Here is a 19,349-nt window from a genome sequence, read left to right as displayed (position 1 = left end):
CCACTGTGATGATGACATGTTTCTATTCATTCTCACTGTGATGATGACATGTTTCTATTCATTCCCACTGTGATGATGACATGTTTCTATTCATTCTCACTGTGATGATGACATGTTTGTGTTCATTCCCACTGTGATGATGACATGTTTCTATTCATTCCCACTGTGATGATGACATGTTTCTATTCATTCTCACTATGATGATGACATGTTTGTATTCATTCTCACTGTGATGATGACATGTTTCTATTCATTCTCACTGTGATGATGACATGTTTGTGTTCATTCCCACTGTGATGATGACATGTTTCTATTCATTCTCACTGTGATGATGACATGTTTGTATTCATTCCCACTGTGATGATGACATGTTTGTGTTCATTCCCACTGTGATGATGACATGTTTCTATTCATTCCCACTGTGATGATGACATGTTTCTATTCATTCTCACTATGATGATGACATGTTTGTATTCATTCTCACTGTGATGATGACATGTTTCTATTCATTCTCACTGTGATGATGACATGTTTGTGTTCATTCCCACTGTGATGATGACATGTTTCTATTCATTCTCACTGTGATGATGACATGTTTGTATTCATTCCCACTGTGATGATGACATGTTTGTGTTCATTCTCACTCTGATGATGACATGTTTGTTTTCATTCCCACTGTGATGATGACATGTTTCTATTCATTCCCACTGTGATGATGACATGTTTGTATTCATTCTCACTGTGATGATGACATGTTTGTATTCATTCTCACTCTGATGATGACATGTTTGTTTTCATTCCCACTGTGATGATGACATGTTTCTATTCATTCTCACTGTGATGATGACATGTTTCTATTCATTCTCACTGTGATGATGACATGTTTGTATTCATTCCCACTGTGATGATGACATGTTTCTATTCATTCTCACTGTGATGATGACATGTTTGTGTTCATTCTCACTATGATGATGACATGTTTGTGTTCATTCTCACTGTGATGATGACATGTTTCTATTCATTCTCACTGTGATGATGACATGTTTCTATTCATTCCCACTGTGATGATGACATGTTTCTATTCATTCTCACTGTGATGATGACATGTTTCTATTCATTCCCACTGTGATGATGACATGTTTGTATTCATTCTCACTGTGATGATGACATGTTTCTATTCATTCCCACTGTGATGATGACATGTTTCTATTCATTCTCACTGTGATGATGACATGTTTGTGTTCATTCTCACTGTGATGATGACATGTTTCTATTCATTCCCACTGTGATGATGACATGTTCGTTTTCATTCTCACTGTGATGATGACATGTTTCTATTCATTCCCACTGTGATGATGACATGTTTGTATTCATTCTCACTATGATGATGACATGTTTCTATTCATTCCCACTGTGATGATGACATGTTTCTATTCATTCCCACTGTGATGATGACATGTTTCTATTCATTCCCACTGTGATGATGACATGTTTGTGTTCATTCCCACTGTGATGATGACATGTTTCTATTCATTCCCACTGTGATGATGACACGTTTGTATTCATTCCCACTGTGATGATGACACGTTTGTATTCATTCCCACTGTGATGATGACATGTTTGTATTCATTCTCACTGTGATGATGACATGTTTCTATTCATTCTCACTATGCCCCTAGAATAGGAAACAAAAGGTATTATTACACTTACTAGATATAGTTAAATGACCATTCAGACTTCCTGATTGAACTTCCTGAAACTACATTATAATTTCCACACAATCTAAATCAGGGAGTGGCCACAATCTAAATCAGGGAGGGGCCACAAAAAAATCTGAACTCATGTGGGGCAGCAGTAGGTCGCGGTCTGCCTACCCACATCCATACCCACACATGCAGTAGTCTTTTCTGAGGGCCCTAAGTTACATTTTGTTGGGAGGACCCCCATCCTTGCGAGACAATTCTTCTTCTTTTTTGACAGCAGAGAAAAAGTTGTATATATCTATACATTTTGCCATTGGGCGTAGAGAAATTGGTGCAGTTTTAAAGCAAGTTTCTTGCAATTCTACACATTTTCCCATGTGGCAGAGAGAAGATTTAGCAATTTTACAGCTATTTTCCTGTAATTCAACAAATTTTGCCATAGGTTGTAGAGAAGTGTTTGCAGTTTTCAATATGATATCTGAATGAGAGTGGTAATTTGACCATGATTACTACAGTTTTATGATAGCTGGCTAGAGCAATCTAGAAAAACGTTAGCTGACATGGGCTAATTGAGAGACTGTCAGTGACTGACACAACAACAGGAAAATGCTGACGCAGAACCACATTTCTATATTTGACCTTGTGTATTCTACCATTCTTAATATTCAATATTAAGTTGATTACCTGACTGTCCTAAAAAAAACTAAATGGATCAGATTTGCAAATTGATCCGCGGGCCTACAAAAGGGGGGGCGGGCCTACAAAAGGGGGGGCGGGCCTACAAAAGGGGGGGCGGGCGGGTCTACAAAATGGGGGCAGGCCTACAAAAGGGGTGGCGGACCTACAAAAGGGGGGGCGGGCCTACAAAAGGGGTCAGATCCACTAGAATGTCTTGTCAGGTTCAGACTTGGCCATGAGGTGTTTCCTGTTGTTCTTCTCAGGCTTCAGCAGAATGATGTAACATTTGGGCAGGAAGAGGCAGGTCAGCAGGCCGAAACTGGAGCCCAGGATGGCGAACACCTCCGTGGCCGTGGAGTACTTCCCAGGAGAGCTGACGTAGGCAGGGACGAAGGCCACCCACACGGCACAGAAGATCAGCATGCTGAAGGTGATGAGCTTGGCCTCGTTGAAGTTGTCTGGGAGTTTTCTGCCCAGGAAGGCTAAGAGGAGACAGAGAGAGGCCAGCAGGCCGATGTAGCCCAGCACAAGGCAGAAGCCCAGGGCTGAGCCCTCATCACATAGGAGGATGACAGAGGCACTCTCACGTGTCATCAGTCTGCGTGGGCTGGGAGGGGAAACAGCCAGCCACACAGCACAGATCACCACCTGGAGGAAGAAAATAATTGTTATGTTGATACGTAACAGTCCAACAAGGGTGCATGATACGAAGAGAACAGCTCGGTCAGTGTTCCTACCTGGACCACAGTACAGAGTGAGATGAAGGCTCTCTGCTGTAGAGGCCCAAACCATTTCATGACATTACTGCCTGGAAGTGTAGCCCTGAAGGCCATCAACACCACTATTGTTTTCCCCAGAACACAAGAGATGCAGAGGACGAAGGTGATCCCAAACGCTGTGTGACGCAGCATACAGGACCACTCAGAGGGCCGGCCAATGAAAGTAAGAGAACACAGAAAACACAGAGTCAAGGAGAAGAGCAGTAGGAAGCTCAGCTCAGAGTTGTTGGCCCTGACGATGGGGGTGGCGTGGTGACAGGCGAATATGAGGACGACTGTGGCAGTGCAGAAGGACCCCAGGAGGGCCACGGAGAGCAGAGCCATACCCATTGTGTCACCGTAGGACAGGAAGTCAACCTGCTTGGGGATGCAGGCTGTACACTCCTCATTGGACCAGAACTCAGGTAGGCAGCGAACACACTCTATAGCATCTGTGGAACATGGAGAAGACAAGACATATTTCTGTAGTGATGCTGGGTTATGACAACACGCTCTCACATCCCTACAGGCTGTAGACTGGCCTCACCTGTCTGATTGCTAATCTCCCCTGCTGTACAGACCACACAGTCAAAGCAGCAGACAGGGAAGTGAGGCCTGATGGCCCTCCGAGTGCCTGGAAGACAGCTGCTACTGCATACTGACAGAGGGACCTGGGAGGGAGGGAGATCACACACTGCTTCAGTCAGAATTAAACATGAATGCAAAGGAAGAGCAACAGAGATAAACATGAATAAACATGAATGCACACGAGAGCAACAGAGATAAACATGAATAAACACAGAGATAAACATGAATAAACATGAATGCACACGAGAGCAACAGAGATAAACATAAATAAACATGAATGCACACGAGAGCAACAGAGATAAACATGAATAAACACAGAGATAAACATAAATAAACATGAATGCACACGAGAGCAACAGAGATAAACATGAATAAACACAGAGATAAACATGAATAAACATGAATGCACACGAGAGCAACAGAGATAAACATGAATAAACACAGAGATAAACATGAATAAACATGAATGCACACGAGAGCAACAGAGATAAACATAAATAATCATGAATGCACACGAGAGCAACAGAGATAAACATGAATAAACATGAATGCACACGAGAGCAACAGAGATAAACATGAATAAACATGAATGCACACGAGAGCAACAGAGATAAACATGAATAAACATGAATGCACACGAGAGCAACAGAGATAAACATGAATAAACATGAATGCACACGAGAGCAACAGAGATAAACATGAATAAACATGAATGCACACGAGAGCAACAGAGATAAACATAAATAAACATGAATGCACACGAGAGCAACAGAGATAAACATGAATAAACATGAATGCACACGAGAGCAACAGAGATAAACATAAATAAACATGAATGCACACGAGAGCAACAGAGATAAACATGAATAAACATGAATGCACACGAGAGCAACAGAGATAAACATGAATAAACACAGAGATAAACATGAATAAACATGAATGCACACGAGAGCAACAGAGATAAACATGAATAAACATGAATGCACACGAGAGCAACAGAGATAAACATAAATAAACATGAATGCACACGAGAGCAACAGAGATAAACATGAATAAACATGAATGCACACGAGAGCAACAGAGATAAACATGAATAAACACAGAGATAAACATGAATAAACATGAATGCACACGAGAGCAACAGAGATAAACATGAATAAACATGAATGCACACGAGAGCAACAGAGATAAACATGAATAAACATGAATGCACACGAGAGCAACAGAGATAAACATGAATAATCATGAAAGCACACGAGAGCAACAGAGATAAACATAAATAATCATGAATGCACACGAGAGCAACAGAGATAAACATGAATAAACACAGAGATAAACATGAATAAACACAGAGATAAACATAAATAAACATGAATGCACACGAGAGCAACAGAGATAAACATGAATAAACATGAATGCACACGAGAGCAACAGAGATAAACATGAATAAACATGAATGCACACGAGAGCAACAGATAATAAGAGAACAATAATAAATACAGATACAAATTCAACTTAATTCATGTATTATAAGACCATGTTCTATGACCATGAAATTCAAAAGAATACATCTAAAAAGGAAAACTAAACTACTAAATGAAATTTCTTACAACAACAACAAAAATATTTTTAACAGACATCATAGTTGGATGCAGTTTAATAAAATGAATGTTCTTTGTTGCATCCATCCCCTCCAGCTATTCTTTGCCTCCTCATTTTCTAAGATATTGAATCATATTTTTTTCCAAAAGAAATCTAACTAGGTCAGCATTTCTTAAAGAATAATAAGATATTAAAAGGTCAAAGTTCAGACATTTATGAGAGCCTTACTGTCGTCTGGTTTCCATTCCAGATGATGTCCGTTTTCTGGATGTATAGTTTCTTCCTGCCCAGACTGGTAGTCTCGTCAAACCTCCCCACTGTGACAAACTTCACCTGGCCCTCTGCCCCTAACTGCCAGTTCACCAGGTCATACACAGCTACTGGGTCCCCGTTCACATCAAACTTAGTCTCATCACCAAACGAGTTAGAGAACTCCACCTGCTTCAGGTAGTGCAGGAGCTGAGGAGAGAAAGACAATCGGGCATACATTCAGAATGTTTCAAATTGAACCATTTGGCTTGTTTAAAACTATTTTTAAAAGTAAATACTTTTCTTACTTAAAACTATATATGAAAGTAAAAAAAAATGTTTTGTCTAAAACTTTATTTCAAAGTAACTATTTTTGTTGTTTAAAACATCAGTACATTTTTCTGACCAGTACCAGTCCAGTACCTGCCATGGCTGTATGCTGTCAGTATTTGGGCAGGCATGCAGAGGGAAAGGTCCTCTCCCTGTCTCACAGCTCCTCATAGCATGCAGCGCGTGGGCGATGGCGTACACAGCCTTGTACACATTATAGGATATCCTCAACTGAGACACGTCAGAGTAGATGTTCCTGACACTGCCCAGGTCCTCAGACCCAGAGCACAGAGGTTTACCCCCCTGACTATCTCCACCCCCATCACCCTGCAGGCTACACCTAAACACCTCCTCCCAGAAAGGGCGTAGGAACGGGTCCTCGGAGGCGTCTGGGCTGGAGGGGTGGAGACGCAGCAGGAACTCCTGTAGTCCAGGGATGTGCACAGCTCGGCGGATGGCGAAGCCCATGGAGCCCTGGAGGATGGGGAGGAAGCGGGTTGGGGTGGAGAGAACTGAGGCTGTACTCCAGGCTTCGCTGGCCAGCCACTGCACCCCTGTCAGACCCTGCCGCAGGGCTTCGTCAAACAAAGCGCCAGCATCCTGCTCCAGGGCAAACACCAGAACCACGCCAGCCCCAGAGGACCGAATACGGGCAACGATGGAGGCCATGGCCCCCTCCGCGTGGTTTTTGGGGATGATTTCATGGAGGGCCATGCAGGCACCAAGCCTCTGCACCTGTAAAGGTATACTATGGTCATTTAGCAGATACTTTCAGCCATAACACATTCACATTGTGTATTTATCCACACAGGAGAAAATGATACAGTATATCCCACAAACCTTCTCAGAAAATAGTTGTGCTCCCCCACGACCATATGCATCGTCCCCGGCAACCACACCCACCCATTTCCAGCTGAAGTGCTGGACGAGCTGCACCAGAGCATCCACCTGGAATCAGACATTGATGAACCATTTCCCAACGCTCAATTGCTACTAGAGTAGAGATTCGATAGGAATTAGATCAGAGAGAGAAAGTGGAGAAGTTAGAGAGTTACATGGAATGAGAAGTCACCTGGAAGAAGTCACTGGGCATGGTCCTGAGGAAGGCTGGGAACTCTGCCTTGTTACTGAGACATGCACAGCTAGAGAAATAACTGACCTGAGAGAGAGAGAGAGACACATGTTTCCCATGCCAATAAAGCCCTTGAATTGAATTGAATTGAATTGAATTGAGAGAGAGAGAGAGAGAGAGAGAGAGAGAGAGAGAGAGAGAGAGAGAGAGAGAGAGAGAGGATTAGCAGAAGAAGTAACTCTTCAGCCAATGTACTTCTGTTAGTAACACCCTAAAACTGTGAATAGTAGTGCATACTGTTAATTGTAAGTGGTCAGTCTGCCTACCTGAGGTACTTTGAAGACTCCCAGGAAGCGAGCCACCACCAGAGACAGAGTGGAACCTCCATCCCCGATGACCACTGGAACCAGGCCATGACAGGATCCCCCCTCCACCTCTCCTTCCCCTTCTCCCCCCATAAGTTCCACAGAAGCCCTCAGGGCGTGGTAAGGAGTACTGCACGAATCATATATCTTATATCCCAGAGTGAAGTTGGGGAGCAGATGATCATCTCTGTTGATCTCGTCGATGGCAAACATCATGGTCCGCATCCAGCGGAATGTCCGGAAGTTAAACCTGCGTGGGAGAGGAGAGGACAGAGGGATGAGCCTTACATTGAATCCTTTTATGGTGACGGCCATAGTCTAGAGAACTAACTCAGACCCTCACCCGGTGCAGCGTGAGCGGGCTGGTTTGGAGGTGAAGGAGAAGTCAGGCTGCATCACCATGTCATGGAGGGAGAAGAGGCCCCCTAGCATCACATTCCCGTCCCTCTGTAGCACAGGCAGGGCAGAGGGACCCACCATCGGTCTACACTGCTGAAGCTTGGACTGAGGCTGGGAGGAGATTAGACAGAAGAACTCCAAGCACAGCACTGTCACACAAAGGAACCCTGACCTCTTCATTGTCTCCTCACTGCCACCATTTGCTCAGATAAGTCAAAAATCTATATACCAGTTTATAACTTGTACATCCAACAAAGTCACACCAAGACTTTGACAGTTCCTACTGTACTATAATCCATAAGGAGACATAGAATCAAGCCATGCAGTAAAGAGAGTTGTTAACTCACTACAACAGCCTGCATGTTGTTAACTCACTACAACAGCCTGCGTTCCCATGAAGAGAGATTCCTCCAGTTTTAGAAACCAAACCTTAATAACCTGTAACATATTGCATATCCTCATAAAGTCCAAGAATACACCTGTCCAACTGCCAAAGACATACATCCATGCTGAACCCTCAGACAGTACAGCACACAGACACACACACATCCTCACCCACTCATTGTGGGGTCATGGCAAGAGCCCTCTTTATATGTTGCCTACCTGACTGACACCCCCCCCCACCCCACCCCACCCCTCCCCTCCTCTCAGATAGCTCTTATCTCCCCAGGGATGCCGGTCAATGGAAAGACGAGAGCATCAGCCAGTTTCACAGCAAGACAGTGACAATAACAAACAACTGCCATGCACATTGGACCATAATGGGGTGAGACAGGCGACAAACACCATTTACCATTCTGCCTGAGTGAACCAGCTGATCTTACAGCGATGTGAGGAGGCTCACCTCACCTCCCTGCAGACAGGTACCTGCTATAAGTCTCAGACCTCTAATTTACACACTCCTCAAGGAAGAATGTGTGTCTCATTGGAGTTATGACAAAATAATGATATAACACTGCTGTTGTCATGGCAGAATAGGAGCAAAACGGTAAGTGTTGTGAAAAATCTTCCATGTATAGTACAGTACGTATATGTTAATAAACAGATCTAGTCAAATGTTTGGACACACCTACTCATTCAAGGGTTTTTCTTTATTTGTACTATTTTCTACATTGTAAAATAATAGTGAAGACATCAAAACTATGAAATAACACAAATGGTATCATGTAGTAACCAAAAAAGGTGTTAAACACATTTTTCAAAGTAAAATGCCTTGCTGACAGCTTTGCACACTCTTGGCATTCACTCGAACAGCTTCATGAGTCACCTGGAACGCATTTCAATTAACAGGTGTGCCTTGTTAATTTGTGGAATTTCTTTCCTTCTTAATGAGTTTGAGCCAATCAGTTGTGTTGTGACAAGGTAGGGGTGGTATACAGAAGACAGCCCTGTTTGGTAAAAGACCAAGTACATATTATGGCAAGAACTGCTCAAATAAGCAAAGAGAAATGACAGTCCATCATTACTTTAAGACATGAAGGTCAATCAATCCGGAAAATTCAAGAACTGAAACTTTCTTCAAGTGATGTCGCAAAAAACATCATGTGCTGTGATGAAACTGGCTCTCATGAGGAGCGACACAGGAAAGGAAGACCCAGAGTTACCTCTGCTGCGAGCATAAGTTCATTAGAGTTACCGGCCTCATACATCGGCAATTAAATGCACCTCAGAATGCAGCCCAAATAAATGCTTCATAGAGTTCATGTAACAGACACATCTCAACATCAGCTGTTCAGAGGAGACTGTGTGAATCAGGCCTTCATGTTCGAATTTTTGCAAAGAAACCACTACTCAAGGACACCAATAATAATAAGAGATTTACTTGGGCCAAGAAACATGAGCAATTGACATTAGACCGGTGGAAATCTGTCCTTTGGTCTGATGAGTCCAAATTTGAGATTTTTGGTGTCTTGAGACCCAGATTAGGTGAACAGATGATCTCCAGATGTGTGGTTCCAGCCATGTAGCATGGAGGATGAGATGTGATGGTGTGGGTGTGCTTTGCTGGTGAGATTGTCTGTGTGGTTTTTTTTTTAACATTTCAAGGTACACTTAACCAGCATGGCTACCACAGCATTCTGCAGCGATAAGCCATCCCATCTGGTTTGCGCTTAGTGGGACTAAACGCATTGTCCTGTTTTTCAACAGGACAATGACCCAAAATACATGTCCAGGCTGTGTAAGGGCTATTTGACCAAGAAGGAGAGTGATGAGTGCTGCATCAGATGACCTGGCCTTCTCAATCACCCAACCTCCACCCAATTGAGATAGCTCGGGATGAGTTGGACTGCAGAGTGAAGGAAAAGCAGCCAACAAGTGCTCAGCATATGTGGGAACTCCTTCAAGACTGTTGGGAAAAAATTCCAGGTGACTACCTCTTGAAGCTAGTGCCAAGAGCTGTCATCATGGCAAAGGGTGGCTACTTTGAAACACTTTTTTGGTTACTACATGATTCCATATGTGTTATTTCATAGTTGTGATGTCTTCACTGTTCTACAATGTAGAAAATAATGAAAATAAAGAAAAACTCTTGACTGAGTAGGTGTGTCCAAACTTTTTGACTGGTACTGTATGCAGGGCATTTGAAAAGTATTCAGACCTTTAGACTTTTTCCACATGTTGTTACGTTACAGCCTTATTCTAAAATGGATTCAATAATTATTTTCCCTCCATCAATCTACACACATTACCCCATAATGACAATGCAAACAAAATATATATTTTTTGTAAATGTATATTTAAAAAAAAAAACTGAAATATTACATTTACTTAAGAATTCAGACACTTTACTCAGTACTTTGTTGAAGCACCTTTGGCAACGATTACATCCTTGTGTCTTCTTGGGTATAATGCTACAAGCGTGTCACACCTGTATTTAGGGAGTTTGTCCCATTCTTCTCTGCAGATCCTTTCAAACTCTGCCTGGTTGGATGGGGAGCATCGCTGCACAGCTATTTTCTAGTCTCTCCAGAGATGTTGGATCGGTTCAAGTCCAGGCTCTGGCTGGGCCACTCAAGGACATTCAGAGACTTGTCCCAAAACCACTTCTGCATTGTCTTGGCTGTGTACTTAGGGTCGTTGTCCTGTTGGAAGGTAAACCTTCTCTAAAGTCTGAGGTCCTGAGCGCTCCGGAGCAGGTTTTCATCAAGGAACTCTCTGTACATTACTCCATTCATCTTTGTCTTGATCCCGACTAGTCTCCCAGTCCCTGCTGCTGAAAAACATACCCACAGCATGATGCTGCCACCAGCATGCTTCACTGTAGGGATGGTTGCATGTTTCAGGCCAAAGACTTCAATCTTGGTTTCATCAGACCAGAGAATCTTGTTTGTCATGGTCTGAGAGTCATTTAGGTGCCTCTTGGCAAACTCCAAGCAGGCTGTCATTTGCCTTTTACTGAGGCTTCCGTCTGGCCACTCTACCATAAAGGCCTGATTGGTGGAGTGCTGCATAGATGGTTGTCCCTCTGGAAGGTTCACCCATCTCCACAGAGGAACTCTGGAGCTCTGTCAGAGTGACCATTGGGTTCTTGGTCACCTCCGTGACCAAGGTCCTTCTCCATTGATTGCTCAGTTTGGCTGGGCGGGCAGCTCTAGGAAGTCTTGGTGTTTCCAAACTTCTTCCATTTAAGAATGATGGAGGCCACTGTGTTCTTGGGGACCTTCATCGCTGCAGAATTTTTTTGGTACCTTCCCCAGATCTGTGCCTCGACGCAACGCTGTCTCGGAGCTCTACGGACAATCCCTTCAACCTCATGGCTTGGTTTTTGCTCTGACATGAACTATCAAATGTGTGTCCTTATATAGACGGGTGTGTGCCTTTTCAAATCATGTCCATTCAATTGAATTTACTTCAGGTGGACTCAAATCAAGTTGTGGAAACATCTCAAGGATGATCAATGGAAACAGGATGCACCTGAGCTCAATTTCGATTATCATAGCAAAGGGTCTGAATTCTTATGTAAATAAGGTATTCCTTATTTATTTTTTTAATTTGCAAAAATGTCTAAAACCCTGTTTTCGCTTTGTCATCGAGGGGTATTGTCTGTAGATTGATGCAGAATTTTTTTTGTTCAATCCATTTTAGAATAAGGCTGTAATGTAACAAAATGTGGAAAAAGTCAAGAGATCTGAATACATTCCGAATGCACTGTATATGTGTATGTGATTCATTCAGGACACAGTGTTGCTCTTTTCCTTTCATACCAGCTCTGAGTCTCTTAGTGGAGTAAAACATACGTACATTGTATTTAGAGAGTTGGCACAACTTTTAGAATTGTAAATATTGTTCTAAATCTAGATATTCCGTTACACTGCAGTGTTTAAATATTGTTCTAAATCTAGATATTCAGTTACATTGCAGTGTTTAAATATTGTTCTAAATCTAGATATTCAGTTACACTGCAGTGTTTAAATATTGTTCTAAATCTAGATATTCCGTTACACTGCAGTGTTTAAATATTGTTCTAAATCTAGATGTTCAGTTACATTGCAGTGTTTAAATATTCCCCGTGTCATGTTAATAGGGCGCTAACATGTCTTGCCATAGAATGTTGTAGTGTCATGTAAACGGCATTATAACGCGAAAAACCTCAATATCCCAACTCTCTAAATATAAATCTCTGCTGTAAACCTGTGGAGTAATGACTCATTAATGCCCGCTTTGTGTAATAATGTGCTCTGGTGTTTGGGAACAGATCATTAAGAATAGTGCTGCAGGCTATGTGAGACAGAGAGGAGGGCAGAGAGAGAAAGATGTAAACAGATACAATGAGTGTTATGTCGCCTCAGGCTATAGTTTGGCTCCTCTTAACTAATACCCTCCCTTTGTGAGAAAGAGAGGGGAGGATGGAGCGAGAGGGAGGGGGAGTGATGGAGAGGTGTAGAGGTGTGTTGTTGCGCTCGAGGTAACAGTTTCCCCTCCTGACCTCTAATATCTCCCTGAGACTACCTCTGCTTAGTAAGTAGGGTCATAACAAGATGTCCCAGGTTGCACCTCTCTCAGAGGAGGACCTGTTCAGATGATAATGAAAACAATGTGGTGAGAGCGAGAACAACACTGAGATTGTTGCTGTATCACTGAGCTCCTCCAGGGAAAAGGCAGGAGGCACAGAGCAGTGAGGTTTAATCAGGCAGTGTACAGATGCGGTCAAATAGATGTATATTGGCACTCTTGCATGATTCACTATTTCTTCTGAAATAAGTTACATTTGAAAAAATGTTTGATGCTTACACATGCTTTTGTTTGATTTACAACTGCGCAGGACCCCCCACCTCCCAATTTAAAAAATAAATATATAAAATAATAATAACTAAACTGAATTAGAGATGTTTAACTTCAAAGTAGAAAAAATGACTTGGACTAAATTATTCAACATTTTAATTAATTTGATTGGAGGTAATGATCCTTGTTTACTGTGTAATTTATCTTACATAATGGTAAATTGCAAGTTACTACAGGGTAAAAATTCAACCAGTTTTGAAAAGAAAAAACAGACCATTATGGTCCATTGCACTCCATTGTAAAGTAAAAGGGTGCAAATATATTTGCATCTGTAGGCTATATCTAAATACAGGACTCTAATAAAAAGTTTGGTAGCTAACTCAGAACTTGACTTGATCTGCTGACCTTCCTGTTGATGACTTCTGTCATATCTTCAATTTAACACTGAAATGGACTGGGCATGTAGAACACCTTGAAAATATGTCTAACTGGCCTCCTGGAGAGAGGCCCTTTATATCCTTATCAGACAGCACCAAAAGTCCTGTAAACACCAGCCCGAGAGGCTTGTAGACACCAGCCTGAGAGGCTGGTAGAAAGTGAAAACATATGTTATATAAACACCAGCCTGAGAGGCTTGTAGGAAGTCAAAACAAATGTTCTGTAAACACCAGCCTGCGAGGCATGAAAGAAGGAAAAATAAATATTCTGTAAACACCAGCCTGGGATCCTTGTAGAAAGTGAAAACAAATATTCTGTAAACACCAGCCTGGGAGACTTGTAGGAAGTGCAAACAAATATTCTGTAAACACCAGCCCGAGAGGCTGCTAGGAAGTGAAAACAGATGTTCTGTAAACACCCGCCTGAGACTCTTGCAAGAAGTGGAAAAAAATGTTCTGTAAACACCAGCCTGGGAGCCTTGTAGGAAGTGAAAACAGATGTTTTGTAAACACCAGTCTGAGAGACTTGTAGGAAGTCAAAACAAATGTTATGTAAACAGCAGCCTGAGACTCTTGTAGGAAGTGGAAACAAATGTTCTGTAAACACCAGCCTGGGAGCCTTGCAGGAAGTGGAAACAAATATTCTGTAAACACCAGCCTGGGAGACTTGTAGGAAGTGAAAACAAATATTCTGTAAACATCGGCCCGAGAGGCTGGTAGGAAGTGAAAACAGATGTTCTGTAAACACCAGCCTGAGACTCTTGCAGGAAGTGGAAACAAATGTTATGTAACAACCAGCCTGGGAGCCTTGTAGGAAGTGAAAACAAATATTCTGTAAACACCAGCCTGGGAGACTTGTAGGAAGTGAAAACAAATATTCAGGAAACACGGCCCGAGTGGCTGGTAGGTAGTGAAAACAGATGTTTTGTAAACACCAGTCTGAGAGACTTGTAGGAAGTAAAAATAAATGTTCTGTAAAACACCAGCCCGAGAGGCTTGAAAGAAGTGAAAACAAATATTCTGTAAACACCAAACTGCGAGGCATGAAGGAAGTGAAAATAAATATTCTGTAAACACCAGCCTGGGAGCCTTGTAGGAAGTGAAAACAAATATTCTGTAAACACCAGCCTGGGAGCCTTGTAGGAAGTGAAAACAAATATTCTGTAAACAACGGCCCAAGAGGCAGGTAGGAAGTGATAACAGATGTTCTGTAAACACCAGCCTCAGACTCTTGCAGGAAGTGGAAACAAATGTTCTATAAACACCAGCCTGGGAGCCTTGCAGGAAGTGGAAACAAATGTTCTATAAACACCAGCCTGGGAGCCTTGCAGGAAGTGGAAACAAATATTCTGTAAACACCAGCCTGGGAGCCTTGCAGGAAGTGGAAACAAATATTCTGTAAACACCAGCCTGGGAGCCTTGCAGGAAGTGGAAACAAATATTCTGTAAACACCAGCCTGGGAGACTTGTAGGAAGTGAAAACAAATATTCTGTAAACAACGGCCCGAGAGGCAGGTAGGAAGTGAAAACAGATGATTTGTAAACACCCGCCTGAGACTCTTGCAAGAAGTGGAAAAAAATGTTCTGTAAACACCAGCCTGGGAGCCTTGTAGGAAGTGAAAACAGATGTTTTGTAAACACCAGTCTGAGAGACTTGTAGGAAGTAAAAACAATTGTTCTGTAAACACCAGCCCGAGAGGCTTGTAATAAGTCAAAACAAATGTTATGTAAACAGCAGCCTGAGACTCTTGTAGGAAGTGGAAACAAATGTTCTGTAAACACCAGCCTGGGAGCCTTGCAGGAAGTGGAAACAAATATTCTGTAAACACCAGCCTGGGAGACTTGTAGGAAGTGAAAACAAATATTCTGTAAACATCGGCCCGAGAGGCTGGTAGGAAGTGAAAACAGATGTTCTGTAAACACCAGCCTGAGACTCTTGCAGGAAGTGGAAACAAATGTTATGTAACAACCAGCCTGGGAGCCTTGTAGGAAGTGAAAACAAATATTCTGTAAACACCAGCCTGGGAGACTTGTAGGAAGTGAAAACAAATATTCAGGAAACACGGCCCGAGTGGCTGGTAGGTAGTGAAAACAGATGTTTTGTAAACACCAGTCTGAGAGACTTGTAGGAAGTAAAAATAAATGTTCTGTAAAACACCAGCCCGAGAGGCTTGAAAGAAGTGAAAACAAATATTCTGTAAACACCAAACTGCGAGGCATGAAGGAAGTGAAAATAAATATTCTGTAAACACCAGCCTGGGAGCCTTGTAGGAAGTGAAAACAAATATTCTGTAAACACCAGCCTGGGAGCCTTGTAGGAAGTGAAAACAAATATTCTGTAAACAACGGCCCAAGAGGCAGGTAGGAAGTGATAACAGATGTTCTGTAAACACCAGCCTCAGACTCTTGCAGGAAGTGGAAACAAATGTTCTATAAACACCAGCCTGGGAGCCTTGCAGGAAGTGGAAACAAATGTTCTATAAACACCAGCCTGGGAGCCTTGCAGGAAGTGGAAACAAATATTCTGTAAACACCAGCCTGGGAGCCTTGCAGGAAGTGGAAACAAATATTCTGTAAACACCAGCCTGGGAGCCTTGCAGGAAGTGGAAACAAATATTCTGTAAACACCAGCCTGGGAGACTTGTAGGAAGTGAAAACAAATATTCTGTAAACAACGGCCCGAGAGGCAGGTAGGAAGTGAAAACATATGTTTTGTAAACACCAGTCTGAGACACTAGTTGGAAGTCAAAACAAACATTCTGTAAACACCAACCCGAGAGGCTTGTAAGAAATCAAAACAAATGTTATGTAGACACAAGCCCGAAAGGCTTGTAAGAAGTCAAAACAAATGTTCTGTAACACCAGCCCAAGTGTCACACCCTGACCATAGTTTGCTTTGTATGTTTCTATGTTTTGATTGGTCAGGGTGTGATCTGAGTGGGCATTCTATGTTGGATGTCTTGTTTGTCTATTTCTATGTCTGGCCTGATATGGTTCTCAATCAGAGGCAGGTGTTAGTCATTGTCTCTGATTGGGAACCATATTTAGGTAGCCTGGGTTTCAATGTGTGTTTGTGGGTGATTGTTTCTGTCTCTGTGTTTTGCACCAGATAGGGCTGTTTTTGGTTTTCCACGTTTATTGTTTTGTAGTGTTCGTGTTTATCGGTTTTTATTAAACATGAATCAATATAACCACGCTGCATTTTGGTCCGCCTCTCCTTCACCACAGGAAAACCCTTACACCAAGAGGCTTGTAAGAAGTGAAAACACATGTTCTGTTAACACCAGCTTGAGAGGCTTGTAGGAGGTGAAAACAAATGTTCTGTAAACACCAGCCTGAGATGCTTGTAGGAAGTCAAGGTACATGTTCTATAAACACCAGACTGAGAGGCTTGTAAGAAGTGAAAACAAATGTTCTGTAAACACCAGCCTGAGAGTCTTGTAGGAAGTGAAAACAAACATTCTATAAACACCAGCCTGGGAGGCTTGTAGGAATGTGAAAACAAATGTTCTGTTAACACCAGCCTGCGAGGCTTGTAGGAAGTCAAGGTACATGTTCTATAAACACCAGCCTGGGAGGCTTGTAGGAATGTGAAAACAAATGTTCTGTAAACACCAGCCTGAGAGTCTTGTAGGAAGTGAAAACAAACGTTCTATAAACACCAGCCTGAGAGGCTTGTAGGAAGTCAAGGTACATGTTCTATAAACACCAGCCTGAGAGTCTTGTAGGAACTGAAAACAAACATTCTATAAACACCAGCACGATAGGCTTGTAGGAATGTGAAAACTTTTAGCTGCTACAGAATCCCACCGTATCTAGCGACATTTCTTTATGGAAATATAATCAATTCTGAATATATTTATACATATATTTTTAATCACACCAGATATACGTTTCCAGAAAACGTACCTGTTGTGGATAAAAAGCTGTGCTTGATGATGTAGTGCTCATAAAAATCACTTTTGTGGTTAAGTTCCCACGTACTGAATAAAATACATAAGGTAAATGGTTTTCCATAGATTTCCATTTCAACTCTGACAATGGTTTTGTCACAAAAACTGTTGCGATGGACAGAAAACTTGCCCAATCTTGTTTTGGCCCATGCTCTCTAGTCCGCTGATAAAGTGTGATGAGATATGGATAAGAGCAAAAGCTCCGATCATGTCATCAGCTTTCAAATAATAGCCTACCCTCGATATTTAGCCTATTGGAGATCTGCATGATCACTATGCGCTAACCACCATGTGTTGTTCATAATAACTTACTTCATCTGCCTGTAAACTTTTCATGCTATTCCGAGTCGTGGTGGTAGGCCTACAAGGTAACATATCATCGGTAACTACAGGTTCTTTGATCTGATGGTTATTATATCAATACTTGCGCATCAAGGGGTTTCCATCGACGTCTCTCGCGTAATTAATTTGACTGACAAAAAACTAATCCCACCATGTCGAATGAACAAATTGTCTGTCGACATTTATGAAATTGTAACTGAGATTTCCTGTTTCTTTCAGCCCTGTCATTACTTTTTTTAATGCGCAAGTAAAGTAATCCGCATGAAATGTTTGGGTGGAAACCTGGTTAGTGCTCACAGAATCAGTACAATATAACAGGGAATAATCCTTGTGTTGATCACTCTAAACTAAATTAAACAGGGATCTTACATTTGAAAAATTGTACATTTGTTCTACTCAATTATTGCAATTGCACTGGGTCCACTGAGAGCGCTAGTTGCCCTGTGACAGAGATGGGGTTCTGAGAGATGTTCATATATTATATGAAAGGTGAGGCCTGGCAGAAAAAGAGAGCAAGAGCGAGGGGGGGGGGGGGGATGTTCTTTCAGACTGTTGTAACACTGTACATTTAAGTATATAAAGTATATAACTATATAAGTATAAAGTATATAGTATATATACAGCTGTAAACCATCACGTTATCTCTAGAGAACAGGTAAACTAACAGCCCCCAACTTATTTTAAGGATGAGATGTTTTTCTTTTTGACATTCAAAATCCTCCCTACCCTTTAATGAAAAGCATGTGGGTGGAGACGCCAACCATAAGATTTTCTCTCCCTGAGCTGCCACGGTTTCAGCTGAGGGCCACTAAGTGGGAAAAAAAAACACTAACTGTAGCAGACTGGCGAAGAAAAACAATTACAGAGAGACTTCCCCGGAGAGAGACAGGGAGGGTTGTTGTGAACTTAGAGAACCGGAAAATCACCTGTGTGCCTCTGCAACACCCCAGCCTTGCCTGGAGTGTTGTTTTAACAAGCCGCGTTAGGCCAGATGTAACGAAGCATGACAAAGACTCGCTGAAGCGGTTAAACGTGGCGCTTAGGGATGGGCACCCGTGAGGACACCTTGCCCCAGACCTGCCAATTTACGATAAACCCAGGGGTTACAGGAGGAACGGAGAGGCCGGGCGGGCAGGCGAGGGCAGGTAGGTGTTTCATACACAGGTGATGACATCAGGGCCGGGGGCGATGAAGCGAGGGTTCACCAGGTGTGGCGAGCAACCATAATCAGTCTCCAGGTCTGGCAGAGTGATGGGGGAAGTGATTAGGAGATGCATTAGGAGATGCAACAAGCTGGCAAGAGGCATTCAGAGAGGTAACTGTTGCTCTATTCAATGATCAACACGCTCATTAGCTATGGGCTGGAGCAGACCTGTTTTAATTTATACAATAAACAATGTTCTATGTGCTATAGAAATGGAGAGATGAAGTAACATTTTCTGAAGACATTGAAATATTCATATCCTTACATGTTGAACGTTAATAGAACAATAGTGTGAGGATGACAGTCTGGTGTGTAATGATAGATCACAATGACTGTGCTAGGCTGATGTACAGATGGGCCTGTGTAACAGATAGGGTCTTTCCAGGAACCAGGTCATCAATATGGGCTGAGGATAGCCTGCTGTATGAGCACATATCTCAAAGTTA

General features: G+C 42.4%; 1 protein-coding gene across 1 annotated transcript; it reads right to left on the bottom strand.

The window, feature by feature from the left end:
* Positions 1 to 2,585: 2,585 nt before the first annotated feature.
* Positions 2,586 to 18,976, bottom strand: LOC110507231 (extracellular calcium-sensing receptor-like). Its single transcript, XM_090223902.1, has 10 exons — positions 18,860 to 18,976; positions 7,689 to 7,855; positions 7,307 to 7,595; positions 6,981 to 7,067; positions 6,749 to 6,856; positions 6,002 to 6,643; positions 5,558 to 5,788; positions 3,687 to 3,810; positions 3,119 to 3,591; positions 2,586 to 3,029 (listed from the first exon to the last, which is right to left on the bottom strand). The coding sequence occupies exons 1-10, from the start codon at positions 18,974 to 18,976 to the stop codon at positions 2,586 to 2,588; spliced, it is 2,682 nt and encodes an 893-aa protein (XP_090080028.1).
* Positions 18,977 to 19,349: the final 373 nt, after the last annotated feature.

This window comes from Oncorhynchus mykiss, chromosome 27 (assembly GCF_057628025.1).
Source record: "Oncorhynchus mykiss isolate SJ-2025 chromosome 27, ASM5762802v1, whole genome shotgun sequence".
Classification (NCBI taxonomy): domain Eukaryota; kingdom Metazoa; phylum Chordata; class Actinopteri; order Salmoniformes; family Salmonidae; genus Oncorhynchus; species Oncorhynchus mykiss.
The sequence above is the reverse complement of the archived record's forward strand: the minus strand, read 5'-3'. Positions and strand labels throughout refer to the sequence as shown.

Bases quoted from the DNA above. Each gene is read 5' to 3' on its own strand.
- LOC110507231 (XM_090223902.1), bottom strand. From the start codon at position 18,976: ATGCATCTCCTAATCACTTCCCCCATCACTCTGCCAGACCTGGAGACT. The intron at 7,596-7,688 runs GTGAGGGTCTGA...TCTCCCACGCAG, and splicing joins GCCCGCTCACGCTGCACCGG to GTTTAACTTCCGGACATTCC. The intron at 6,644-6,748 runs GTTTGTGGGATA...ATACCTTTACAG, and splicing joins CACAACTATTTTCTGAGAAG to GTGCAGAGGCTTGGTGCCTG.